This window comes from Lepisma saccharinum, chromosome 7 (assembly GCF_977018435.1).
Source record: "Lepisma saccharinum chromosome 7, izLepSacc3.1, whole genome shotgun sequence".
In the NCBI taxonomy this organism is placed as follows: Eukaryota; Metazoa; Arthropoda; class Insecta; order Zygentoma; family Lepismatidae; genus Lepisma; species Lepisma saccharinum.
The window spans coordinates 34,684,024-34,696,666 of NC_139235.1; the positions used below are offsets into that span (position 1 = coordinate 34,684,024).

Sequence of the window (12,643 nt, forward strand, 5' to 3'; positions counted from 1 at the left end):
AGTGACATCATCAGAATGAGGCCCCAAAACATATTTATAAATTGCTTCCGTTTTCTGTTATATAGCAGGACAAACTTGTATTTTCTTTTTGTGCAATGACTGAATGAAAATAAATTTCACTATTGAGTTTGGGAGCGTAGTCCATATACTTGTAACTTGCATGATTTCTGTTTGTTCAACTGAAACACGTATTTTCCTAATTCATATTATGTGACGCTCAAAATGTAGGTCAATTATGATATTTTTCAAATTCCTCCCGGACGCCGGACATAAGGCTAAAATGTTGGACATGTCCGGGAAAAACCGGACGTCTGGTAACCCTACATGAGTGGTTCGATTATAACATTTCATTGAAATGTCAGGACATTCATAGAGGAACACCAATGCCCGGACAGTGTCGAACCAGGAACCTTCCCTGGTCAGATTTAGTGTTGCCCACGGGACGAGACGGGACAGGCTTTTAAAAATTCGAGACGAGACGAGATTGATCATGTGTCCCTTTGACGAACGAATATTTTCGAGACGAGACAGCATTTCACAGCATTTCCACGAGACGAGACAGGCCAAAGTTTCGTCTCGTGGGCAACACTAGTCAGATTGTGGGTCGGACGCTCAACGCATTCGGCGGTGAATGTTATGTTTTTCGCTCAAATGTAAAGCCTGGATCACACGAGGTTAGAGTTTCTGCTGATTTTCCATATGCTTTTGTTCCCACAAGGCACTGCGCAGAACAGACAAGCTGAAAATCTAAGACTATCGATTCGAAGAACGTAGGAGAACAGCTAGCTACTGCTGTTATTAAAAATTAAAATTAAAGATAGTATGGCAATCTAGGTGCACTCAACAAGCTCTTTAATGAACGAAGTCTGGTATGTGCAAGTATATTTATTTCTACAACTAAATCTGTCAAACACTGGTAATAGTAAGGATTTTCATAATGAGCTATCACATTTATCGCGTACCAATCTCATTGCTTTGAATAAATTCCTAACAGTGGCGCAACCACAGGGGGGGCAGGGATGCATTGCCCCCCCCCAACCTTCGACGGAAGTCAATTCTAGGGGGGGACATTGATGGCCAAGGGCACCTGTAAGGGGGTACAGAGGAGCAATTACCCATTTCGATTTAAAATTTTATGCAAAAAAAATCGCTCGCAAACCCTGCTTTTCTCAGTCTTGTCAAGTTCAGACCCGTAGGTAAGGGGCGGTGGGAGTCGCCACGTGGCCGCCGAATGATCTAAATGAAAGAAAAAATTGTGAAAGAGAGGATGCCATGCCATGGTATCCAGTGAAATTATTTGCACCCTGATAATCAATATTGCTTTCAATTGCAAAAGTTGAATCTAAAAATTTTCTTGCTCGCTTCGTTCGCTGTGTTTGTTTCCTGTAATGTAATATGTGTATGTATTGCATAGGCGTCGACTCCATGGGGCTTGGGGGGGCTCGAGCCCCCCCAATATTAACGATGTAGGGGCAGAGCCCCCCCCCCCCCCAATAATTTTGCTTAAGAGGATCTAATGTATTATTTTGCTTCTCTTGTAAAGTTTACTCTGAATTGTGCCACATGAACTTAACTTTAAATACACGTTTAAAATTTTCTAGACCATCAACTTTGGGTGGGCTGAGACCGCTAAACCATCAACTTTGGGGGGTGGGCTATGACCAGAGACAGCAAAACACATGACTTATTACTATGTACTAAGTATATAATTATGAGTATTGTTAAAATTTTTACTAAAAAGAGTTTCAAAAGACGATGTGCATGAATTAGGGTAGTGGATGGGACGTTCGGGCTACAAATGGCTCTCACATGACATTCAGAACGAGATCATTGATATATTAGGGAGATACGTTTTGCGCTCCGTGGTAGCAGATATTAAAAGTAGGGAATATTTTGCTATTATTGTTGACGAAACTTGTGACATATCCATCCGTGGACAATTAATATTCTGCATTCGAACTGTGAATAAAAAAATTGATATTTTTGAGGAATTCATGGGCTTTTATTAGGGGTGTGCAGGACGGGATCGGGATGGGAAATGTTCGAAATTTCCCGAAGCTCTGAAAAATCTCTAATTCTACACGCCATTTTCACTTTAAGTGATTTCTGGATTAAAAACTAACAATTTACGATAAGTTCCAGAAATTGACAATGCAGAAAACGTCGAGAAATAACAACATTTTAAAATGACCATTCGGTATTTCCCGAAAAGTCGGGAAATCATTTCCTGAAGTCGGGATCGGGACGGGAAATTTTTTTCCCGATCCCGGTCCCGACTTTTCGGGATCCCGCACACCCCTAGCTTTTATGAGATACCGAACACTGAGGCCAAAACTTAAAGAAGGGAGAGAGTGAATCTATCATTAATTTATTTCAGTGATCAGAGCCCCCCAATAATTTTGACAAGTCGGCGCCCCTGATGTATTGTATATATGTATTGAATTAACTTATAATACGTATACAATTTAGTGTTAACATTTTGCATTTTTTTTCTTATTTTGTGTCGCTCCATGTTGCATATGTGTAAAACATATGTTGTACATGTTCAGGGCCGGATTAAGACGAAATGGGGCCTGATGCTTGACATTTTCGGTGAACAATAAACACAACGACGTTATAGTTCCGTCACAGCGCAAAGAATAGTAGTAACTGTATAATAGGTAACGCTGTGTCTAGGTCCTCCGAAATTGGGGCTCCAAATTTCATTCTAAGATTTATTTTCAGGTTAATATAGCAAAAGAAAACTGTTCAGCTTTCGGAAAATTCTCGTGTTTTCATCTGGGCCTATTTCAGGAAAGGGCCTAATGCTGCATTAACAATAGCACCCACCATAATCCGTCACTGTACATGTTATATGTACAAAAATAATTATCTTCGGAATGCATTCATCATTCATTTTCTGCCATTCAAAAATACAGTTTGTGTGCTTGTTTTCCATTATTAGCTAATGTGAAATTGACGGCGTTGAAAAAATATTTCAAATTGTTTGTTCCAAACAAATGCTTTAGCACAAACTTCTACCACAGATAAAGATATATCATTATCTATACTTCTACCCCCTTCTTGCGTAATTTAAGAGGATAATAACGTCTTTGATACTAATACTACCACTAGTAGTAGTAGAAATAATAATAATAATAATCCCATTATTAATGTTTTGTTGTTATTATTATAACATTTATATATACGTGATATTATATATATATATCAGTGGCGTATGCTGGTTTTAACTAGTGGGTAATCTCCGACATTTGATTCATCCACCCACTCCTGAAGTCTTCCTGCAAATTTACCTCAACATCCATACAGAATTTATGAATTATGTGTGAAAAATTTTACCTTATTGTTGCGAACCCTGTCGAATAATTGTTGTGATTGCAGTTAATCTACGTTTAGAATTTCAAGTAATGAAACAAGAAAATATAATAAACCTATAAGAAAAAAAACCTGTAACAAAGAATATGAAAGGAATTCGGTAGTGAAATAAAAACCCTCAATATAAATTGAAGTGTAAAATTCAAGTTATCCCAGTACCCAATAACTCGTGCATTCCCGATTTGTGATTTTATACTTGGAAGTTTAAGTTCAAGACCTGTGGTACAAGATATACTACTGGCCTACCTGCATTAACTATTTGCAATTTCTCCGGAAAAGATCCTGTTCCAAATATTTTCACACGCAAATATTGTATTATATCCATTGCCTACAACTTCAGTAAACACAGCACTAGCACGAATACTAAACCACTAACAGCTAAACAAATATTAAATTTTCGTATCGCTACAACATGCACTCAATTCCCTGCGCCAATCTTCTATTGTGGTTCCTTACTCCTTGACTCAGAATTAAATTCCCTATGGATGCTGAAAAATTCCCTTTCCCAGCTTTAAATTCCCTGCGATGCGCGAGGTTCTATAAGTTGGATTCATTGCGTTTTTTGTTTAAATATTTTACATTCATACATCTTTTATCTTTATGATCATTATTAATCTAAAGAAGGAGGAAAACAACTTAAATTACCTAATACTGTATATGTGTACGTATATATATAATTTATTTCTGATAGCTTTCCCTTTTAAAAATTATTCATTTCTGTAGTACTCTCACTGGTTTTGAAGGCTACAAAGAAAGTAATCACGCATTTTAAAATACAAAAATTAAAACAGTAAGCATATAAATAGTTCAATAACTTCATTAATCGATTGATGAAATTGTTATTTGACGTCGCTTTTCTGCCACGTTTAGCTAATCACTACGAGTGATGACATGACATTGATGAAGGGACATTTACAAAGAACACCCATGCCCTGGCCAGTATTCGAACTCTATAGCTCTGGCGTCGAAGGGAGCTGTGCTAACACTCCGCAACGGAGGTCGGTGTAATTTCTTGAATTTCTAGTTCAAATTTTAATTTATTTAATTACATTCATCTTCAATATTAAAGTTGTTTTTTTTCCTTTGAAAACATCTGTTGAAATAGCAGAGATCAGGAAGACAGAAACAAACGTAAAATTAGAATTAACATAGAATTGGTTCGGGTAACACTTTACTATACCGGAGACGGATTTCTTCAAATTTACAAAAGTAAAAGTACTTACGCAAATCATTTTCTGTAGCATTTTGATGTTCGGGAATGTAGTTTCGATCCATTTTAATGCGAATGCATGTGGTTTTCTACGAAAATCTATTTCCGACGCGCTACTGCTGCTGCCGCCATTTGCTTTCTGCACGAGAGCACACACAATACGCTCTCGTATTGTCCGTCTCACCGGGACCTTTGTACATGACCTATGTTTGACACTTAGTCCGGAGACCGAAGTCCCCTTCCTAGGTGCCGGGCCCAGCTAAACGGTTTGATTCCAGGGTACGTGTGACCGGATCGGTTTTTACCCCCGACGAATAGCCGACTAGTGCATAAAGTGACGTTGAATAATAATAATAATAATCAATAATAATTACGTAGATAATAATAATAATTGATGTTAGCCCGCAAAAATGCTTTGCTGACTTAACGTTGAACTAAAATATAAATACCAACAGTTATGAGGATTAGTATACTATTTGTATGAACACAAATCATAGGTAAACATAGATAACAAAAATGTATATTATATAACACACAAAAATAGACAGATTACACAACCCCTCACTATCATTCAAGCATTCACACACTCTCTCATACCGCAGGGGAAAAATTACATTAAGATAAATACATTGGTCCTTTTTTAGACACCATGCAATATTTAGTTTTTCTTATGAATATTAAACTGCGCCCGAAGACGTTAATTTGCTTAGAATTAAAGATACAAAACTTTCATCTGCGCGTGCTCATTACATTCTGCCAACGGGCAAGACACGTAAACTTTTTATTCTTGCAATTTATTAAAACATTTAAATAATTGTTGTAGAATTATCACTAATGCGCCTTGGAACTTCAATAACATTAGGCTTAGATATCAACTGCAAGGCATACATGTTTACAGAAAAAATGAAGACACTTATGTATGAATATATATTAAAAATAGCACGAAGTTAACTTACTTCCTCCCTTAGCAAACTTGAGAGGTGATCTCTGCAAGAGATACACGATTTATGCCGTTTTAAACAAATATTTACCGAGTAAAGCATATAAGGTGACATAAATAAACATTATTACTCAACAGCTCGGCGCAGAGCGTGGAAAACAACAGTATGCTGTGAATATATCTTCCGAATTAGCAATTGTCGTGAAATTTAGATGATGCTGGCGAGAAATAATTATAATCAATACCTTTGCGACTTTTAATTTTAAATACTGGTATCTTTTCGTCCGACGGCCGATCTTTGGAGGCTTGGGTAGATGATCACTCACACATATAGAAAATTAACAGTAGTATACTATACCATCTCGACGTTCTAGACGTTCCAGCGACGTTTACCGTAGTCCTCTAAACGGCGGCGGGACGTCGATCCGCGGTCCTCTTTGCAACACTAACACTTCCCCACATTTCTTCTTTGTAGCGGCACTTCGCAATCTTCTTGGACACCTCTTCCTTCTACGCTTCAACATCACTGCGATATTCTTGTCGGCCTCGTAATGGAGCGATTAATTGCTTCGCATCGTCTCTCTCTCTCTTTCTGGGGGGACGGCGAAAACGGGCGAAGTTTCTTTACCGGGGGTACTCGTGGATTCTCGCTGCTAATCTCACGCGGGACGTCGGCGTCGTCTCAAGACGCAGTAGGTGTCGCTTCATTATCTCAATCTTCTCTTCTAGACGGTAGATCTAAGTGTGGGCTGGTGTCGCTTCATCTTCCAGTTTCTCTGTCTCTCTCTTTCTCACTCCGTAGAATTCTCGTCGGGCGTCGGTGTCGGCGTCGAAGTACTCTCGGAATGCTGTTTCGACTGGCGGCTTTCGGTGGTATCATTTCATGACTTCTAATCGGGCTGTGGGCGTCGTTTGTGGCGATGTGGCGTTTTAGTAGTGTGACGTCGCGACGCTGAGCGATGATCTGCTGCGTTGTCGGCTTCATGCAGGCTAGGAAGACCCGTAGCCCTCCTTCTCTTGATTTTAGCCCGCCATAGTTGTATTAATGTTCCTCGTCACAAAACGAATAACTCGAATCCAGTGCACAGGTCACCAATTAACACTGCGTATTCGTACAACTAGTCACTGTCACTCACTCACGCAGGATAAAATACACGGCGCGGTAGAAAAAGACAAAGTCCCAAATCTTTACTCCGACTGTCGCAGAGGTGGTGTCGGTTCAAAAACTGGCGTAGACTGTAGGTGTTTGTTCGTTCTGCCTGTTGGAGTTGCGTTGATTCTTGTAAGAAAACACAATAACAAATGCACACGCTGATTCTTTTGAGACATCTATTTTCTACCTGTAATGCACTAACTAACATGAAGTATCACTGAAATACAATTCTAATCACTTTAGACGACGTATGTTCTTAGTAATGTCCAGCTGTGGTTATCGCGATTCGCGCCATGATGCTTCTCACTCACTAACAGTTTTCTTTGCTTGGCGCCCACGCAAACAGCTGACACATGACCACCTACGCCATCTCTTGAGAATAAAAGTAATTTAACCCACATCATCAAAACCAAATAATGAAAACAAGAACACATTCCTATACATATTCCCCCCTCTTGATTGGATAAATTCCAATCAACAGATTTGCTAATTCAATTGTCATTAGGTAAGGGAATCAATTTGTTCACTGGTCTTTTAGTAAAACCAGTTTTTGATCTAATTTTTGCCACACGCACTACACCGTCTTTACCAGGAAACGTCTCTTCCACTACTGCTATTTTCCATGTAAGTGGAGGTGCGTTGTCTTCTTTGACCAGAACCACCATGCCTGGTTGAAGATTTTCTGTTGAAGCCGTCCATTTACGACGCTGTTGTAGTTCGTGGAGATAATCCTTCGACCATCTTTTCCAAAAATGTTGTTGTAATTGCTGAATGTGTTGCCATCTAGAAAGACTGTTTTGTGGCAAGTTAGTTAAATCAGGCTCAGGTATGGACATGAGAGGTGACCCTATAAGAAAGTGACCAGGTGTTAAGTAAAAGGTGTCACTGGGATTATCAGATATTGAGGTCAGGGGTCGGGAATTGAGGCATGCTTCAATTTGCGTTAACAATGTTGCAAGCTCTTCGTATGTCAAAGTAGCATTTCCCACTATCCTCTTAAAGTGATATTTCATAGACTTTACAGCGGCTTCGCACAATCCTGCAAAGTGGGGCGCGTTAGCTGGAATGAAGTGCCAGTTGATTCCATCTTTTATTGCAAAATCTTCAAGTCCACCTTTTAGCTGTTCTGCTTTGAAGAGTTGACTGAGTTCTCTCAGTTCTCTATTAGCTCCAACAAAATTAGTCCCGTTGTCACTGTATATGTTTTGACATTTTCCTCTTCTAGAAACAAATCTGCGTAGAGCAGCGATAAATGCCTCTGATGTTAAGGAAATAACTGCTTCAATATGCACTGCCTTAGTAGCCATGCACACAAATATAGCTACATATCCCTTGGTAGTGATTCTGCTTCTTCTGTTTGTTCTTATGATACAAGGACCAGCATAATCTACTGCTGTATTTAAAAATGGACGTGATGGTGTGACTCTTGGGCTTGGTAATTGTCCCATGAGTTGATGTGACGCCTTGGCTTGCAACTTAAAACATATTAAGCATTTATGCAAGACAGATCTTACTGTTTGTCTGATATGTGGAATCCAGTATTCCTGTCTTAAAGAGCTTATCAACAATTGAGGCCCTGCATGTAATAAACGACGATGTTCTGATTCAATTATGAGTTGCGTCAGATGATGTTTGGTAGGCAAAATTAATTGATATTTGCTCTCATATGGCAATTCTGAATTTTCGAGTCTTCCACCAACTCGTAACAGCTGTCTGTCATCAATAAATGGATGAAGATCCTTGATAGGACTATTTTTTGATACTTGTTGTCCTTCTTCTAAGTCATGAATTTCTTGTGGAAATGAAATGCGTTGCACAATTAAGATACATTTCATCAGTACTGCACGTAATTCAACGTAAGAAAAGTTTCCTGTTCTCTTCGAAACAGGATTCTTAACATTGTAAATGAATCTGTAGCATGTTGCTACTACACGGAGCAATCTCTGTAATGTGGAAAATCTCAACATGAAATCTGCTTCTGTTCCATGTATCTTGCTAAACATTGATGTAACAATCTTCCTTTGTTCTGTTATGCATTCTTCAAGTTCGCTATTTTCCATAACATGTAATGGCCAAGTATCTTCTTTTAACCACGTAGGTCCACTCCACCAAATTTCTGAATCCTTGAGGGCTCTTGGTTCTACTCCCCTTGTTATCAAATCTGCTGGATTACACTTAGATGTGACATGATGTAATTGGTTAATAACAGAAAGTTCCTGGATCTGTGCAACACGGTTACCTACGAAGGTTTTCCATCGAGTGGGGGACGCTGCTAGCCACCCAAGTACGATTTTTGAATCTGTCCAAAAATATGTACTGTCAATTGGAATTCTCAAAATTGGTGTTGTTTTCTTAACTAGTTTAGCTAATAGAAGAGCACCGCACAATTCTAGTCGTGGCAAAGTAACTTTTTTGATTGGCGCTACTCTTGACTTTGCGCACAGTAATTTAACATTGATTCTTCCTGACTCATCTCTTGATCTGATATAAATGCAACAACCATAAGCTTCTTCTGCTGCGTCGCAGAATCCATGTATCTGAATGTCATTTGTCTTTTCTGTTGTCAGTACAAATCTCTCTATTTGGATGTGAACTATATCTGGTAGTTGTTGATACAAATTCGTCCATTGGTTTCTTAAATCTGAATCTAATTGTTCATCCCACTCCAATTTACAACTCCAAAGTTTCTGCAAAAACATCTTGTATAAAATGACAGTTGGACTTATAAGTCCCAGTGGATCAAATATGGAGCTAACAATTGACACAACTTGTCGTTTGGTTATGTTCGTTAATGGTGAACAAAAGTCTCCATCTTTCGCTACTTTGCACGAAATTAAAAATTTGTCTGTTGATGGTTGCCAGATGAGGCCTAATGTGTTTATTTCTGCTTCATTATTGAACTGAAATGGTAAATGAACTTCTCTGTGTTCTTCTGGTACTGCTTGCACTAATTCCTCACAATTGGAGCACCATTTGCGTAAAATAAATCCACCTCGTTTCAAGAGTTCATTCAGTTCAGACTGTAAGTTGAGCATAGTTTCAATGTTATCACCTCCTGATGCTACATTGTCACAATAAAAATCCCTTAATAATATGCTGGATGCATTGGGAAAGTTTTCGTTTTCCTGTCTTGCAAGCATTTGTAATGCTGCAACAGCTTGGTACGGCGATGAGGTTAAGCCATAAGTTACAGTTAATAATTCATAAGTCTGTATTTCTTCGTTTGGTGATTTTCTCCACAATATTCTTTGATATTTAGTGTCATAAGGATGGACTCTAATGTTGCGAAACATCTGGGCTATATCTGCTGTAAAAACTATCTTGTGTGTTCTGAACCTCAGTACAATAGAGTATAGATCTTCTTGGACTGTAGGCCCTGTCATTAGAACATCGTTAAGGGATAGTCCACTGTCTGTTTTCGATGATCCATCAAATACAACTCTCACAGGTGTTGTAGTACTTTCTCTAATAATAGCATGATGCGGTAGGTAATATGACTCCTTGTTCTCTTCATCAGTAGTTTTAATTTGCTTCATGTGGCCTAATGATTCATAATTGTCCATGAATTCACAATAGTTCTGCCTGAGTGTTGGCTGTGTTGTTAATCTTCTTTCCAACTGATGAAATCTTTTGTCAGCTTGTTGAAACGAATTCCCTAATTCAGTATGATTTGGTTTGAATGGTAGCCTAACCATAAATCTACCATCCTTCTGCCTGATGGTTGTTTCTTGAAAATGCCTTTCACAATCCATTTCTTCTTTGCTCTTGGTCTTCGTGAATACTTCCTCTAACTCAAAAAACCTCTGTAATTGTAATTGAAGGCTATCTTCAGTACGTACAAAACATGAAGTAACTGTTGTAGGTGTTTCACATTGTTGAGGCATAGCTCCTGCTAAAATGTATCCTAACTCTGTATCTTGAAGTACAGGATAATTTCCTATTCTTGTTCTTCTATCTGAACGTAGTAGCAAGAAAAATAGTTCAGATCCAATCAACAAATCTATGCTGCCTGGCTGATGAAATGAAGGATCAGCAAACTGAATATCCTTTGGGAGATCCCAAGTACTGCAATCGATTACCTGTGTGGGCAAGTCGCCTGTGATTTTTGGTAACACAAGACACTTCACTGTTGTTGTATAATTAGACGTTCTAGACTGGATTACAACATCTACACAATGTTTAGTTTCAAGACACGAATTGTTTATTCCCTGGACTGGAACAACATAGTTTTCTTTCTTCAGTCGCAGTTTCTGCACTAATGATGTAGTTACAAAATTTGACTGACTCCCACTGTCTAAGAGGACTCTGCAATAATGAAATTGTCCATTGTTGCCTTTTACCTTCACTAAGGCAGTTGACAATAAAACTTGTGAAGTGTGTCTTTCTTTGACTGTACAATATGAAGATTGAGGTGCTTCATCTCTTGCCCCATTGTTGCTTTCTTGAGGATACACCCTAGAATTCAATTGTTGTCTATTGCTTGTATTGTTACTGACACTCGACGATCTTGGTCTTTCAGGAGTATCCCTATGCAAGAGAGTATTATGTTTCAAATTACAAATTTTGCAATTTCCAGATTTACAAAATTTCAATGAATGTTTTGAAGATAAACAATTAAAACAAAGACCTTTCTTCTTCACAAATTCTTGCTTCTGTTTATAACTTGCCTGTAAGAAAGTCTCACATTGGTACAAAGTATGATTTGCGGAACAGTACATGCACTGAATGTTAGTGGATGTTGCTAAATACATGTTGCTTTGTTTCAGGAATTTACCTTGTTTATCATGTGATTGAAACTGCTTAGCATTGGTGTCACTATGTGTCGGTTTCATGTTTTCTAAAGCTTGACACCTGCGCTCTACAAATGCAAATAATTCTGACAAGGTAGGAAAGTAATCATGCTCTTGTGATAATTCAAATTCCTTACGAGTATTGTGATCCAAATGAGATACAAAATGTTGTGATAAAATGACTTCATCCAAAGGCACCTCAAGTTTAAGAGCCTTTAAAGCATTCAGATTTGAGGTTGCTGTATTTACAAACTGTCTCAATTCATTTGCATCTTCTTTACGCACCGACTTTATGTGTAATAGTTCACTAACGTAATGTGATGCAATAAGCCTGCTATTATCATATCTTTCAGTGAGCAAGTTCCATGCTACTGTATAATTTGTCTCACTGACTTGCAAGTTTGAAATGAGCTTACTGGCTTGTCCCTTTAAAGAGGACCGCAAATAATGAAATTTTTGTATTGCTGGTAATGTATTGTTATCATGGACCAACACTTTAAAATTGTCCTTGAATGGAAGCCAGTTTTCATAATTTCCATCAAAAGAGGGTATGGAAATCTTTGGAAGTCTAAGTTGAGACTGAACTGACGTAACAGAACTAGTACTAACACTGGGCTGATTCATTTGATCATGCCGCATCACTATTGTCTCCATTTGAGACCTAATGCTGTAGTACTTTTCTTCAAATTCTATTCTGTGAACTTCCTCTTCGGTTGCTTCCGATTGAAGTTCCAAACTGGTTTGAACGTCATTGAATTTGTCCCACATCTCTGTCAAGTGACTTAATCTCAATTTAATTTCCTGAACACTCTGTATATTAATGTCAAATGCATCGACGAATGCTTTCATACGGGTCAATTGCCCTTTGTAGCTTCCTCGCACAACTTTTAAACGTTTAATCTCTGCCTCTGTCATGGTGAAAGGATAACTGATAAGGTTTCACAATAATGCAATTAATGAACGTAATGTAATGTAAAGAAAGGAAAAGGAAATGGTACTAAAATGAGCCTGATTACCTGCAAACTTCAGCGCTGCCGATGTTGGACACACAATCGTCTCGCCGGTTGGAAACACTGCTGCACTGCTCGCACGAAGAATCAGCTGATTTCCTTCCCCGCCTTCTGAATATGCTTGCTACGCAATAAATTTAGTATCGAGATTCCGGAATGTCCCTT

The 12,643-nt window shown here is 38.5% G+C and overlaps 1 protein-coding gene across 1 annotated transcript; it reads right to left on the reverse strand.

The window, feature by feature from the left end:
• Window positions 1–7,169: 7,169 nt before the first annotated feature.
• LOC145990423 (uncharacterized) lies at window positions 7,170–12,383 on the reverse strand. The gene is made up of 2 exons (XM_083126117.1): window positions 12,078–12,383; window positions 7,170–10,481 (listed from the first exon to the last, which is right to left on the reverse strand). The coding sequence occupies exons 1-2, from the start codon at window positions 12,381–12,383 to the stop codon at window positions 7,170–7,172; spliced, it is 3,618 nt and encodes a 1,205-aa protein (XP_082982243.1).
• Between the last annotated feature and the right edge of the window lie 260 nt (window positions 12,384–12,643).